Below are 16,545 nucleotides of genomic sequence, written 5' to 3'. Positions count from 1 at the left end.
CTATGCCACACACACCTATGGTTTTTGACATTGCTTTCCCCGCCCCTTAAAACACGGCCAGTCTTTTTAAAGTGCTGTTTCATTCTATGCAAAATGTAAATGACAGGTGTTAAATGACAACACATCAAGTTTTCTGTTTTATGATGTTGTTCAACACCTTTCAAATCTTTAGATTATAATTATCATTATGATAATAAGTGCAGGTTAGTGAAGAATTAAATTATTGTACTGCAAGACAAGTTAAAAGTAAGAAAAATTAAGCCAGAAGTGCCTACTAGATTTGAATGCCCAATCCAAGACATTTAGAATTTTGTATTTCAGAGTATCTATTATTTTTAGCATTTTAGAAGCCTAAAGCAAACATATATTCAGCTTCAGTTGTAGTAGTAAGTACAGCATCTTGCATAAATACTACCTCATTTTTGCAAGACAGGGACTCTAAAAACAAAGAAGAAAAAGAGACCGCCTCCAGGAAATATAGCTTTGTCTTTTTGCCTGCTATCATACAAGAACTCTGCAAAGGTAGGAACAGAATTATTCCTCTTACAGCAGCACTAAATGGCCCTGACCATCCTTTTCCTTCATACAATCCTATGTTGCATTCACTGTACGCTTTCTAACAAACACGTAAGGACTTACTCAAACACCATTCTCCTTTCACACACAACACTAACTTGAGTAAGTTAATCCTAAAAAAAGCTGAAGAGTTTGCAATTTATTACAACCTTACAGTGTAATTCATAAAGTTTACAGAGAGCTTTCATTTTGCCATTTCCAAAATTCTGAGGGCTGGATTTTTTATCCATAATAATATTTATTTTTCATCCTTAATAATATGCTTTTGGTATTTCTGATGAAATTTTCTAAGTTTTTGAAATAAACTGAAAACTACAATAAAGTATAGCAATAGCATCATATTAATAGTATGCACAGTTTAATCTTTACATCCACGAGAAAGACCTCTCACTTTTTTATATTGTTATTAATCATACTATTCATATTAATTATTTGTATTAATATGAATTAATAAAACACATTCTAACAAATCAATGGGCTGCCATCTTTAATATACTCCTGGATGAGAAAGAAGGAGAAAACATGACCATTGGTCACAAAGCTATTGCTTAAGCAAAGACTGATGATGCTCAGAAATGCTGGATTCTGTTTTGGACTTTGAACAGGTTATTATTGTACAGTGCACAGATTTTTATGCCTGTTCTCCCCCAGTTCAGGTATAGAGCCCATACCCATATCCTATCATCCAATCTTTTTAACCAACGGCTTTCAGTACCTTTAGTATCCTCTCCATTCCCTTCCCCATTTCTCTGCCAGAGCTTGCTTTTCATATGCAATTTTCCTCCCTCTAAACTGGTTTGAAATGTGAAGCAAATGCCACTGTCAGCTAAGCAAAGACCTACCATGACACAAGCGATAACTAGCTAGCAACTCAACTGATTTTATGAAACTACTTTGCTGCATTCCCTCACATCAGAACATTCTTGATAGTCTACCTCCATTCTTACCTGCAAGAGTATGTTGTCTCCCCTCCTTTGAACACTTTCCCACAGAGCTGGGAGGTTCCACTCTGTTGTAGTTTCTCCAGGAATACATCTGGGTCTTCCCCAAACAAGTAGCATTCCAGGGGGTATAATATTGCTGCCTGGACCATTTCTTCTTGTTTCTCCACCAAGGGGTCCATTTCAGCTGAGTAAATATTTGGCACATGTTTTGCCAAGCACTGTAAAAACGTAGCTTGGAAGTTGAATCTTTCATCACTCCACTGCAAGAAAAGTACACACAAGGGTAAACATTACTGAATAAACAAATTTAAAGAATATAAGATTAAGCACTTCTGTGAATCCAGAATTCTTTTCTACATCAGAAGTCAGTTCTGTGAGCAATAAAACCCAAGAAAGCACGGTTCCCAAGAATTTCTCTGCTAGTTTCCTTTCTGTACTCACCACAGTAACCTCTGTTCCCTTTAAGTCTTCTACTGAAACATTCTGAGGCAAGAGCTGGCAAGTGCTGAGTTACTGTAGAGCAACCCACACCCTTATTAATTTTCAACTACATGCTTGCCACCAGGCCAGCCAATGCACAAACCTTCATGTCCGTTCAGCTGCTGACAAACGGAAAGAGCAGCAGCACCAGAGGGTGTCTGGGAAATGAGTTTGGGATTCACTCCTTAGCCTGCTGATAGTCATAAAACATGCAGCAACTTAATAATCTTTGAAATTGTTACCCTTCTGTAAAATCTTGTTGAAACTGGTCATCAAGGTTCAATAGTTACTGAGGGAGAAAGAAGCCAAACTGATCATATAAGGTTAATATCCCAGGAAACCAGACTAAAATGCAATTTCATATTTATAAGACAATTAATAAAAGCAGTTATGTTTTAGCTTGAGATTCTTAAGTTTTTTTAATTTAAGTCCCTAATTTCACTTGCAACTATTCGAGTTCTCTGAACAGTTATCTCGCATTGTTCTATTTCTGTCCTTTAAGTGTGAATATTCTTTCTTTCACACCATTCCCATGATTTAGAAATACCTTTTGTCTTTCCCCCATTGCAAATCAGATAACAAGCCTACTCATCAAGACTCCTAAAGACACCTTCCATTTATACACAATATTGATTTATGCCCAAAAATTAATTTTTGCAAGAAACACAAACAAAAGTAACTTCACAAATGGCTCTAAAGGCAAGATCCTCTAGGCCAGCAAGTAGAGAACAAGCAAAGCAACCACTAAAGAGTTCAGATTGAGAGGAGGCTCAAAGCAGTAGACTATTCAACCTTTTTAAAGGATGACAACGCACATCTTATGTGAAAGGCAAAAAAATCCTGATTTCTGAGTTAAAATGGAACCTACCTCAATCAAACCAATGGATTGTTCCCCAAAATTGACAGAGGAAAGGGATTAAATAAAGATCTATAAGGCTACAGCTTCCTAGTTTACTACCTAGATTAGAACAGTTCTCCAAAAAAAGAAATTAATTTAGAAGACATACAGTCTAAAGTGATGCAACTCCAGTACTCTGAAAGCCAGATCTGCAGTCACGTAGAAACTGCATATTTGTTTACTGAAAAATTGTATGTCTACCTAGTATAAACAAATACAAAAAATGGCCTACATACAAAAATCTAAACAGTTGAAATACCAGGTTGAAACAGCCTAGCTTAACAATAACATCAAAACTAGTCTATTAAACAAGGTTTGTTCCACATTGTAGTCACTCTAAACACTTGCTCTATAGCTTTAATAAGACACAATACACTTTTAATACATTTAGTTTTAGCCTGAAGCTTCTACTGATATTTTGGCCATCAGTCTTCCTTCACATTACCCTTAGGTAGTCCATTACATTACATCATTTACCACGGTGATCCATGAACTCAAATTATGGAAGAAAATGCATGGCACACACTGATGGAAAAAAGAAGCCATGGATAATATGGTCAAGCAAGAACATCCTAGAATAACTTCAGTTTAGAAGTGCAGGTGGGCTAGTCTAATCAGATTTCTTGAATCACAAAGCATTCAAGCCATCCTTAAATATCTGAAAACGAAGATTCATCCATCAACTGAAGGGAACCACTTATTTAAATTCCAATTCTAACCAAAACTCTAGATCAAGAACAGATTTATTTCTTGAGCAGTAAGCACCACTGTGATCACCACATCAGTATAAAAACTTCAGCATACACATGCATGTAATATATATGCATTCTGTATACATACAAATACATGCACTAAAATATATAGGTAAGTATTTATTTTCACATATTCACAGTGGTAAGGAAAAAAAAAAGAAAAGGAAACAAAATAGGTGACTGCCTTTTTATTTTAAGTTGTTCACATTTTTCAACTATCTAGCAACAACTTTTTTTAATAAAAATTGTGCTTACCTGGGCTGTAAAGACACCGAATTTTAAAAAGCAACTGAAAATTAAATCCAAATGTATCAAATAATTGCATAACAACATGAAAAAAATAAATATTAAAAAAAAATCAATAAATATTAAAAAAAAATCAAATTAGCTGGGGATTCTCAGAAAGATATCAAATTGCAAAACGTAACTGAAAACCGAATTCCTTGATCACATGTCTATTTTTTATATGTCTGTTTAAGATGAGTGCAAGTAAGTTATTCCTGTCATAATTAAACTCCATAATTCAATGTTCCTCCTTAAGTATGCTTTCTCCTGTAACTTGTTTTTAGTTTTTCTTTTAACTATACTGCACTATGGCTTTAGCCAATTCCTCTCCCAACTTGGTTAGCGTATTTGTTGGAATGGGGGTTGTGGGGCGTGACCCCTTGGCATGCTCTCTTTCCGCAGCTGAGAGAATCCAAGTCTGTAGCTCTTCCATCTTTATAAGCCATGTTCCCAAGAGACAGTATAAGTTTAGCTTCTGTGTTGCTGGAACAGAGCACATCATAGCTTCAAAAAACACTGGGCTAAGCTTTCCTGAAAATGTGCCAGAAGTGTAGAATGGGTTCTCACACAGCCTGACTTACAAGCATTTCAAGCATTCCTGTGCAAAGCTTTTAATTCTTCCTGTCCTTCCTTCTCTGGACAACATTTAAATAGAAGGGAATCTGAAGGAAGGGAAGAGAGAGAACTCTCTCAAGCAGGCTGTCTGCCTTCTGACAAGCACACTAAATTATATCATCAGCCTACACATCATCCAGGAAATATCCATTATGTTTACAAGAGAAACAAGAATATTCTTTTTCTTATTTCTAAAAGCTGTACCAAGGTAAATTTCAAGCCTATCTCATAACCTCTATGTCTCCTAGAAGTAATTTCTTCCCTGTACCAAAATCTGTTTAGTATACTATATTCAACTGTGTAAAATTACACACGTCTCCTCGTGGGATGGCAGAGAGAATCAGAAGAGTAAAGCAAGAAAAGTTTAGATAAGAACATTTTAATGATTGAAAAAAAAAAAAAAAAAATATACAAAACAAGTGATGGACAATGCAATTGCTCACCCCCTGCCAACTGATGTCCTGTCAGTTCCAGAGCAGCAGCCCCCCCCACTAACTTTGCCCCAGTTTATATACTGAGCATAACATCATATGGTATGGAATATTTCTTTAGCTAGTTTGTGTCAGCTGTCCTGGCTGTGCCCCCTCCCAGCTCCTTGTGCACCTCCCCGCTGGCAGAGCATGGGAAGCTGGGAAGTCCTTGACTTAGTATAAGCACTACTTAGCCACAACTAAAACATCCCTGTGTTATCTACATTATTCTCATACTAAATCCAAAACACAGCACTATACCACTAGGAAGAAAACTAACACTATCCCAGCAAAAACCAGGACATGGGGGGTTTTTGTCATTTTCTCATTTTTATTACCAGTTTCCTGAAGAAACAGCTGTGCCATCATATTGACCATATGGACATACACAAGGCCCAGATATAAAACCACCACAACAATGACAGAAGGAGCTGCAGGAGCAATCACGGCAGAAGCACCCCACCACCTTTCCCACAGATGGAGCAATACCCATGCCATGTGGGTGGGCATTCCTGGGTACCAAAAACAGCAGGCAAAGGTGACACTTGGGAACTCAACACCAGTGAAGAGCCTGTGTCACAGACACCCATTGTCTCCTCTCCTTTTATACTCTACATCTCTAAGCTTCTCCAGTGCCGTCTCTTTTCCTCCTTTAATCGTGTTCCTATCACGTTCTCCTTTTCATTACAATAATTCTTAATCTGCATGCAAAAAGGGAGGTGAAAGGAACCAGGAATTGTAAACCTATGTTTCTCTAATGTAAGTAGTTTTGTCAAAAGAGCAGGGACAGCATCCACTGATGCTGTCTGAGACATTTGATTTGGCTTTTCAGAAGAACACGACTAGAGAAGTGGTGCCTCACAATATAACTTGAGGAAGAATCACTAGGAGATAACCCTTTACCCTCTATGGAAACACATTCTGCTCTGTGGGAACAAACTACCAGTATTTCTTCCCACATGTAAGTATATTGGAATCTACTTTTGGAAAGATTTCTATCAAACACACAGTTTTCTCCTACATCTAAAAGGACAGTTTGTAGGCTTTGTTCAAACCCTTGAAATATGCATCATATCAGAAAAGGTCAGGAGATTAAGAATTATATTTGCCTACAAATACTGCTATAAAAAGAGCAAAATACCTGTCATTGATATATTCAGTATATCCATAGCAAATTTTGTCATTCACAGACACATTCACTTGTGAATACTGCAAATAATAGTAGGACTGAGAGTTCACCTATAAATCAAGTATCATATGAGATTTCTCACCACCATGACAGAAGTTCATTATCATTGCAAAAGGTTTATTATGCACATTAATTCAGTAGCCACTACTTCCACGAGAGTTTTTGATTTACATTCTAAGCACAGTTCTGTTTGAATTCTGAAGTCTTTTCAAACTAACGATTTGCATTAGGCAATATTATAAACAGTAGCTCTACTTTAACGGCACTGACTGGCACACTGATCTTTTAGTGCAAAAGTAACCATATAAATTTCAAAACACATTAATGTAATCAGTGAAAAGCAGGAATATTAATATTCATAAATATTAAATAACAAATTATGAAGGTATAGACATTGCCGGCAGCACAAACCAAAACCTGTACCTGGTCCAATATTCCAATTTAAAGCAGTAGTAAAAAAGCTTAATTTGTGCATGACATAAATCTGTCAAGTATGAGATTGCAAAACAGCTGGCAGAAGCAGATTTTGAAAAGTAAAAATACAAAATGCTGGGTACATACTCCTTTCAAGCAGGTGCCATTCAATATAAATACCAAATGCAAAAGGCTGATTTACTTCAATGCACAGAACACTTCTTACTAGTTAAAAAGAGATTGGCAGGACAACAGATTCCAGAAAACTTTTATTCTGGTATTTGTCTATCCAATGCAGCAACTATAAAAAACATTTTAAAAAGATAAACAGGCAGAAGTTCTTTGATAAATATGCAGAATACTTAAAAATTCTTTAAAAAGAAAACTTCAAAATAATATTCTTGAACTAACATTTTCATATAAGGTTCTGCTTTCAAATTTTTAGTTCAACTTTTCCTTCTGCTTATTTTGGTTCAAAATCATCAGTTTTCTAATGTTCTGAAATTGAGATCCAACTGCAGTACAGAACACCTAGGCATTATTTTTAGTAAAAAGGCAACAACACAATTTATTTCAACCTCAAAGATAGATATCTATTCCCCAAGGAGGCTTAAAAAATAAGCACTAGAAATCAGCGTATTTGTTCTTCCTTGCCTTAAATCAAATTGAATTTTTTTAGGAGCATAAATTCTACTATCTCAGAAGGGACACAGTTCAGGGCATTAAAATGGAAGCTCACTCTATTTTTTGGTCACGTAAGCACTATGTAGCTGTTCATGATGTGTTTCATATTCTCCGGTAAAGTATAGCCAATGTTTCAGTAGAGAATCTAATTTTAAAATATGGCCATTTAGAACTCAATTACAAAATATCTGTTCTCTGACACACAGCTCCCTTATATAACATAGCTAGGAACCAGCCATGTACCAAACTTTGGTCTGCTCTGGATATCAGTAATTGCACTGAAAGAAGCAAGTTCGGTTTCAAAATTATTTTCTATTGGCAAAACAACGGTAACATTCAAGAATTATTAGCATTGTCCTAACAAAACATCAACTCTGACCTGAAGACATAAAAGAACTGTTTGATCTCTACATTCATTTTAAACTTTGGCCTCTAAGCTAAAACAGGGTGCCAATTAATATTAAAAGATGCTTTAATGATGCAGGTGTGTGCCCACTGGGAATGAGACTCATAACAACAGCGCAGACTACTAAAGCTTTGTCTACAGTAGAATCTACCTTGATTTCCAGGAGTCTCTGATGACCACCAGTTTAGCAGAACCCATGACAACCAGAGAAGCAAAAGTAACCACCAGCACCATCAGTGACTCTGTCAGCTGCTGGACAGGTAAAACTAACGTCATCTTCAGAGTAAACAACACATAGACCCAGGCAGTTCAACCTCTTTGAAACTGCAGGTCAGCTGTCAGTTTTAAATCACAGTCATCTCCAAAATCACAATAGTGCAGCTTCAGTTCCTGGAGTTAAGCACTTGGACAGAAAGAGGTGCCCAAGGAGACACCTGAAGTGAAATCATGGCCTGTCTCTCTGCCATGCTGTAGACATCTTTATCGTACTGCCTATCAACTGGACACTCTAGCCTAAATATGCTACAAAATTAGCAGGATACTACTAAGCAGATTCAACAGGCAAAACAAAGTAGCCAGAAATTCTAGAAGTAATAATTCTCAAGTTTTTGAGGCATGCAATCTAAACACCTTTCACGTTCCAAATTTCTTGGTCAAATCTGCATTACATAGATAACAATGTACATCAACACTAGAGGACACCCAAATTGAGTATCACATTTTAGAGCAAAACAATGTGCAAAATATATACTGGGGAAAACAGCAAAACCATCACCTTTGCAAGAGTTATTTGTAGTATTCTGTAAGACTTTAAAAACCAAACTTTTTATTTAAGTTCTGACTATTCATTTGACAGATCCTTTTGTTTCTAGAGGAACCAAGGAAAGACTGATTCTTTCCTTGTTTGATCCTTAACATCCATGCCGTGGCCTCCTGGCTTCAAAGGAACTGAACAAAAAAATTTTGAACTATCAAATTTCTTAGCACCAAACTGCACTTCAAAAACTGCAACTACAGTGGATATTTGTACATAAGTAATTCATTAATTTGGCATGGCCATGTTTGGAAAAAACAAACAAGCAAAACACAATCCACCAAATCACTAGGTTTTTGTATTAATTCCTGTGTACTCAAACTTGTCTTACAACCACACAATTTTCCATATATCATGAATTTTAAGATCCATTGTATATCTATCCATTGTAATATAATTCTGTAGTGAATTAATGTGTAAAAAAAATTAAGTGAATCTATCTGTATTTAGCACTAACTCAGTATTCCCAAACGCTTTCCCTCATACACCAAAACAAACTTTTTTTATCCTTAGCTTCTCTACCGCTCTGGGATCTGGAAGCCACTGGAACAGTTGCATGCTATCAGGAACATCCACTTGCAGCTACGTTCTCCTGGAACCACACACCTCTCACAGCACTTTAACGGCACTACAGCAGAATTACAGAAACCATAATTTATGCACTTTACATGGACTTGAACAAAGATGACAGCTACCATCATAATAACAGTTCACCCCTGCACTAACAAAACCCACAAAAATTACCAAGAAGTACGAGTAAACATGAAAGCAGACAAGGAAGAAAAAACACAGCACTACTCAATGCCATAACGAAATAAAAGCACGTCAATAGAGTGCTAAATATATAACGATTCAAGCAGGATCTTGGCAAACCTCCAGTTACCTGTTGCAACTTCATGGACTCTACTTGTTGGACACTGATACAAGTGTACAGTATATGCTGTTTTGCAAATACACTGCCCTGTTCTAAAAACAGTGGCTTTGGCTACATGCAATTCAGAGCTTATTTACACAAAACGATATATTTGTTTATCTAAAGATGATTTTTTAAATTAATTTAGCTTAATGTAAACTGATGTAAAATTATATGGATATGTCACCTGGTCTAAGAATGTTAATTCAGTTTAGTAGAGGTTAGATTTAAAACTGGAAGAAGTCACTGCAACTCCAAACTGAGATTTCATTTATCTCAAGATCTGCAGATGAATATGAATATCACCTCTACTTGGTTACAACACAGCTACAGAAGCAAGGCTGCTCATATGCATTTTCTCCACTATATAATAGTATTGAATGACACAAAACAAGATCTGAAAAACTTTAGAATGCACAAATGCATGTATCATGTTTTGCTTTCTGAGATTAAAATTCAAAATCAAGTTATTTTCCTGCCTTTAAAGGAAATATCATAATAAAACTTGTCTCATCTTGTACATGACTACCCCACTCACATCTATACTTTTGTATAGGAGTATTGCCTGATCACAAAAGATAAGACTTCTGAAAAAAAAAAAAACCAACAACTTTTCTTCACAAATATTACCGAAAAGGTACACATCAAAATTTCAATATTTTGTATAAATTAAAATATTTGAAATATTTTAATATCTTAACCCTGCTCATACATTCCAGATAGCAGCCACCAAAGCAGGCAGGAGTCAAACTGGAAGTTGTTTAGAATACAGATGGACAAACAACCAAAGAGCTGGATCCAGCCTGCAAAACAGGCTTTTCTTAGGCCACAGGCAATGCCTGCTAGCCAACTGCCAGACAAGCCAAGTGGTGGGCTGCACCAGTCAGCCAAGCAAACCGCAGATGCTGTTGGGAAAGAAAAGAAAGCAAGCTTAAGTTGGGTAGACAGGTTTTACTACTAGGTCAGTGTCAGCGTAGCCCAAATTCAGTCCTCTAGTTTTCAGGGCAGCTCAGCTCAGGAAGCACTACAGCCACTATAGAGAAGCAGAGGGCAGAGATGGGACCTGACTTCAACTAATGCAGTGAGACTCCAACTCAGGTATTTCCAACTACAGCCATGCAACCCAAAAAGATGGAGTTAAGTACACAGAAGAAATCACCAAGTTGGGCTGGATGCAGAAGAGTTTATTACCTGAGTCATCACCTCACCCTACATTCCAGAATCAGGCTGGCTCCTGCAGAACCGTTCAGGTAATCCTGCATCATGCACCCAGTGCTCTGAGAAGGTTTACTAGTCATGCAGCCAGATGTGATGCTGCACTGCAACCAGCAGCACCCAAAGCAAGAGGTGAAAAAGGAGAGCAAGAATCAGTCTGACTGGGCTGATGCTGAGATAGATCTGACAAGCGCAGTAAGGCCAAAGCTTGTTTCATTCAGCCAGTTGTTTCTCCCTCACCTTCCTGATTCTAGTACCACAGTGAAAAGATGTTCAGACCAGCTGTGCAGTGAAAACACAAGTCAGTCCAGATGCATTAGATCCACCTAACTAGTATCATCTCTAGTACACCAGTAAATTTGGTTTACTGCCTCCAGATCACGGTTGTCTCTGGCATTAGTATAGCCAGGTTTGCAATCTAACTTCATGAATGCTGTCAGACCCAAACTAATATAAACCTAAGATAAACCCAACCCTTAACATAACACCCTCACCCCATCTCCTCCCTGTCAAAATTCCTGCAGTTTGCTTGGATATACAACAGACAACACAGCCTGGGTAGCCACACACCTCTGTTGGAATAATGGTAATTCTGGCACAGAGACTCTCAATTGGCTGAAATCACATAAAAATTAAGACAACTTTGTGGACCAACACTGACTTTGAGCAACTGAGGAGCTCTTCAGCACCTTTCCTTATGTTTTTCCCAATATCATTATTATCAGTTTTACACATTGCCTGGCCTGACCCAACCTCTTATGTCCCCAAATAGTGAAAGGTTGATTGCATTGCTTTGCTGCTGATTGCAACTATCATCCTCAGCACCTCTCTGATTCTATACATGTCTCACAAGCTTAAGAAGTTGCCTGACTCAGGTTGCATTTTTTGACACTCTTATGCAATCAAATTACATTTTACTAGTTTAAAATAAAATTGTTTCTAATTTAGAAATAAAACACACATAGGCCTGTTATGGCCACAGAAACACACTTCACTTTAGTAAAGGCTCTGCAGTCATAGACTGCATCCTCATGATTTGCAGATACTCTTACAATTCTGAGAGGAAAGGTACAACAAATAATGATTGTTGGCTTAGCACTGCCACCTGCAAGAGAAGTTCCATGAGCAAACATCTCCCTATTTATCTTCCAAATTTCATTTACGGTGTGTAGCATCATGTAAAAAGTAGCTATTCTGCAGGCTTGCCAGTGCCCAACTTTAAACATCCACAGTCAAGTGTTTCAAAACCATACTATGTATTCAGGTTGTTACAGGAAAATGTAACACAAAATGTAAGGTTTCTGACCCACATTCAGTCCCCCTTTTCTTAAACTGACAGCCTCCGGGTTTTAAACTCCTCTAGCAAAACTGTTTGCAACATAGTATTCGCATCCCAAGGTGGTGAGGGAAAGCACAGAAGGCCCTTACCTACTACCACTAGACTGATTCAACATCAAGTCGTGTTGAGTAAGGAAATATTAAATCAATAGGTGATTCAATTAATTCACAGGAGAAAAAAAGGATAATTCTGTTCAGCAAATAAACAACTGCCACCATTAAGTCACTTCTAAACTTCACTATTTGTTGCTTTATTCACACTCTTCAGAACAATAATCAGTTATTCAGCCTTTTTTGTTCCACAGTAAAGTTGCCTTTATTTTAAAAAGGTGAAGTCAGAACGAGGATAAAAGATGTGCATACACCTTACAGTGTTTTAAGGACGCTGGACAGTCTTGGAAGGTTTCTGAAGTTTGATCTCATTTAATTACGTACAAGTCAAATAAAGACAGGGAACGGGGGCGGGGGATGCTGCGGGGAGCTGGCGAGGAACCGCTACCCTGACAGCCGCTCGCTGGGCCCAGGGCAGGGCTGGCTCCCCCGGGCCGCAGCTGGCGGGACCGGGACCGGGCCCGGGGCTGTGCCGGACAAGCCGGGGTTGCCCCGCCCCGCCCCGCCGGGGGCACCGAGAGGCCGCGTGCCGGCCGCTACCCTCCCCGCGCGCCCCGTGCCGGCCCAAAGCCCGCGGCCGTTGCGCGGTCGCACCGCGGCAGGTGCCGCCGGCAGCCGCAGGCGCACAATGGCGCATCCCACCGCCCCTCGACCGCACCGCGCGGCAGCCCCGCCACGGAGAACGCGGCCTCCGCAGCGCCGCCCCTCGGGCTGGGGGCGCGGGCCCCCTCCGCGGCCGGCAAAGCTCAACCGAGCCGCGGGGTCGCAGGGCGGGCAGGGCACAGGCTGCCCCCGAGCGGGGGCAGGGGGAACCGCGCCGCGGCACCGGGCTGCAGCCTCACCATGGCTCGCTCCTGGGACTGCACAGGGACCCAGCCGCCTGCTGCTCCTGCTCCGGGTCCTTCAGTGCCGCCGTCCGCCATCTTGAGAGCCAGGGACGCGGCCGGCGACGCCGCCACCGCCCGGAAGGAGACTCCGCCGTCACCGTCCGCTGCGCTGCGTCGCGCCCACAGCCCGCCCCCAGTGCAGCGCAGCGCAGCCGCCCTGCGCGCATGCGCCGTGGGGACGAGGCGATCCGGGCTGAGGGGCGGCTGGGGAGAGGTCGGTGGTGCAGCCGGCCGTGCGTCCCGTGTCGGGGGCGGCAAGGCGGGGGAGGCTGCTGGGTGAGAGAGGGGGACGTCCGGCAGTCGAAGGCCGAGAGGTGCGGCGAGGCGAAGCGAACGCGGTCGCCTTGGCCCAGCCCGCCCGCTCAGGAGCGCTGTGAGGGGTTGGAGAGCAAAGCACTTCCCCAGGATCTGTCAGGACTGTTGGCGAGCGAAGCTTGTGTTGATCCTGCCTGCAGTTATATGGATGAAGTTGCTCTGTAGGCAGTTAGACTGCACGGAGTGGGTGTTCACTGAGGGCCCTGCATGAATAGCAAGATAATAGCTTAGGTGATTTTCGCTTGCACTGATGCAGATTCATACTACGTATATGTCTTCCATTTGGGCTAAGTAAAGGCAAATTTTTATGAACTTTGTACAATCATAGGAAGCAGCAGTACCTTTGAGCACGTGCCTCTCCATGGTCAATATTTTTTCTCCAGACCTCCTTGCTACAGCATGTTACAACTGTTTTGGGTACTCTGTGTTTACTACTCCAGCAGATGAGAGCATTTAGGAAATTGGCTGATATGTGACCTGGCCTAGGTACTGCTGGAAATTTTCCAGGTCATTGCAAAACAGTACAGTTACGCAATTCCCTGTGTTTGTACCTTTCTAGGTCTGGGGAATGAGGCAAATAGCCTTCACTTTGGACCTTGCACAAATACATACAGACCACATATTCAATTACTAATATCTCTCTTTTGAAGACAACTACCTCCTTCCATTGTCCTGCTGTGTCAAGCCTGCAAGCAGCTCTTCCATGTACCTCAGTTATCAGTATGGATGGGATAATCTTTTCAGGTGACCTTTTCAAGTATACTCAATAGATTTTTCTCACTGTGCCTTGCCACCAGTACTCTTGAAGTTTGCCTCTTGTGTCTTCCACACATCTGACTGTAGCACTTCTGTAGTATTATAGCTACCACTCATCTTCATTTTCAAAAGTCACTCCAGACTTATTTGCCTCATCAAAATCTGTCACTTAAAATCACTGTGTAGATATTGTCACTGAGACAGCTTTAGGCACCATACGCAAAAAAAGACAAAGTCAATTTTGCCACTGAGCCTGTGCTGAGTTTGCTGAAATTGAGGTAATCTTCCATGCAGTTAGAGTATTTTCTTCTTAGCTAGGACAGTCTTTTGTTTTGGATTTAGTTTGAAAATTGTCCTGGTTTTGTTAAAAACAAGTTTCTCTTTTAGTGAATTTGCCTGTCAGCTAAAGCTTTCCTATTAGCTGCATTTTCCTGGAAAACCGGATACATGTTTTGGTAAACATAGCAATGGAATGCGAAGTTATTTATAAGTATGGATGCACCTCTTGTGAGAGGGGCAACGAGAAACAGGTGACCAAGAAACTGACCAACGGAATATAACATCCCATTCACGTGAATACTTCATATAAAAGTGGGAGATCACGAGGATCTTGTCTCTTTTCCTTATGGCCGACATTAGGAGAGGACCTTGCTAGTCGTCTCTGCAAACTGACACCTACTGACAGACTGAATCCAGCTCCGGTTGGCTGCAGAGTCCAATCCAGGACTCCGGGTGCCGGCTCTGCAGTTGCTGGGACTTTCAAGATTGGTTTTGTATATTTTGTATTATTTTCTCTATTCTTATTAGTAGCATTAATAAAACATTTTTAATTTTTCCAACTCTCTTCTCTCTGTCCTTCTTTCCCTCTTGATCACCTGTCCTTAGTGGGAAGGGGGGGAGAGGGAGGGGCTAAGGAGGGTAGGCAGGGAGGAGAGGAGGTTGACAGTACATCTGCCATAGTTTTATTGTCACCCTGCAATCAAAACCTTCAACAAGAATAATGAGAGAGCATGGTGGGACAGAGTTAATGTTTTTCTTCCAGTAGCTCTCTAGTGTTTGGGATTTGGTATGAAAAGAATTTAAGAAGTCACCAATATCTTAGCTGTTGCTAAGGGCATGAAGGACTTTTCTGCTGTCCAGCTGCAGGTGCAGGATAGCCTCTGGAAGGGAACATAACAAGACAGCACCTTAGACTGACATCCCAGCTGATCAATGAAGTATTCTATACCATGAACGTCACACTCCATATATAAGCAGGAAGTTGCTGGGGATGGCCCTTCATTCTTTGATGGCCACCATCTATGAGGGGTCTTGTTCTTGCTCCCGTTGACTGATCTTCCTAACTTCCCTACACCTGCTGTGATCTCCACGGTTTACTGCACTCGCTGTGCATGCAGTGTCTGGCCTCTGGCATTCATTGCCGGGAGCATACACTCTAGTGCACTAAGTATTGCTGTATGTATTTTATGATATTCATGTTATTGTTCAATCTTTTTTTATTGTTATTCTATTAAATCTTTTTCCATTATAACGCATAAGTATTTCCTCCTGAAAGCTGAAGCTTTTCCATGCTAGAGCTAAAACAAAATGGTAGAGCTCCAGAAAGAAATCAAGCAAACCCTAGTTTTCAAGAACTCACCATTACTGGGGTTACTGATTGCTAACTGTCAATTTAAAAGCAGTTGTTTGGGGTGTTGTTTGTGGTGAAGAAGGAAGCAGACAAGCAAGATAGAAGGCAACTGAGAAAAACAAAGTAAACATGCATTAAGTCCCTGTCCTGGTTTTGGCAGGGGTATAGTTACTTTTCTTCCTAGTAGCTGGCATAGTGCTGTATTTTGGATTTAGGATGAAAATAATATTGATAAAACAGGGATGTTTCCGTCACTGCTGAGCAGTGCTTGCACGGAGTCAAGGCCTTTGCTGCTCCTCACACCACTCCACCAGTGAGCAGGATGAGGGTGCACAAGAAGTTGGGAGAGGGTTGTGCCAAGACAGCTGACCCCAGCTCACTAAAGGGACATCCCGCACCATATGATGTCATGCTCAGTATAAAAAACAGGGAGTAAGCTGTCTGGGGCAGCTGCTGCTTGGGGAGAGGCGGGACATTGGTCAGTGGATGGTAAGCAATTGCATTGTGTATCAGTTGTTTTGTATATTCTGTTATCGTTTTTATTTCCTATCTTTTTCTGTCCTATTAAACTGTATTTATCTCAATCCTCAAGTTCTACCTTTTTTCCCCAGTTCTCTTCCCCCATGCTACCTGGGGGGTAGGCCAATGAGCAAACCACTGTGTGCTGTTTAGCTGTTAAACCACAATAGTCCCACAAAAGAGTAGCCAAATTATCAAGAACATCTGAAAAAGGGTGTGATATATTAATAAAACTTAAAAGATCTGAAAAATGGTTTTCTCGATCAATGCTAAAAATTAAATCTCTCTTTGTCCTATGATAAATTATATGAGAAGAGTCAAGATAATAAAAATT

The 16,545-nt window shown here is 40.4% G+C and overlaps 1 protein-coding gene across 5 annotated transcripts in view; it reads right to left on the bottom strand.

Moving 5' to 3' along the window:
- The window catches only part of UBR1 (ubiquitin protein ligase E3 component n-recognin 1), a 73,754-nt gene extending 60,675 nt beyond the window's left edge, over positions 1-13,079 (bottom strand). For all 5 annotated transcript variants that reach the window (XM_080345069.1, XM_080345066.1, XM_080345068.1 and 2 more), the window contains exons 1-2: positions 12,947-13,079; positions 1,524-1,780 (exon numbers count right to left, since the gene is read on the bottom strand). In XM_080345069.1, coding sequence (XP_080201195.1) covers positions 1,524-1,773 — 250 coding nt within the window. In that variant the 5' untranslated portion in view covers positions 1,774-1,780; positions 12,947-13,079. The remainder of the gene's footprint in view (positions 1-1,523; positions 1,781-12,946) is intronic.
- Between the last annotated feature and the right edge of the window lie 3,466 nt (positions 13,080-16,545).

This window comes from Nesoenas mayeri (assembly GCF_963082525.1).
Source record: "Nesoenas mayeri genome assembly, chromosome: 5".
Classification (NCBI taxonomy): Eukaryota; Metazoa; Chordata; class Aves; order Columbiformes; family Columbidae; genus Nesoenas; species Nesoenas mayeri.
The sequence above is the reverse complement of the archived record's forward strand: the minus strand, read 5'-3'. Positions and strand labels throughout refer to the sequence as shown.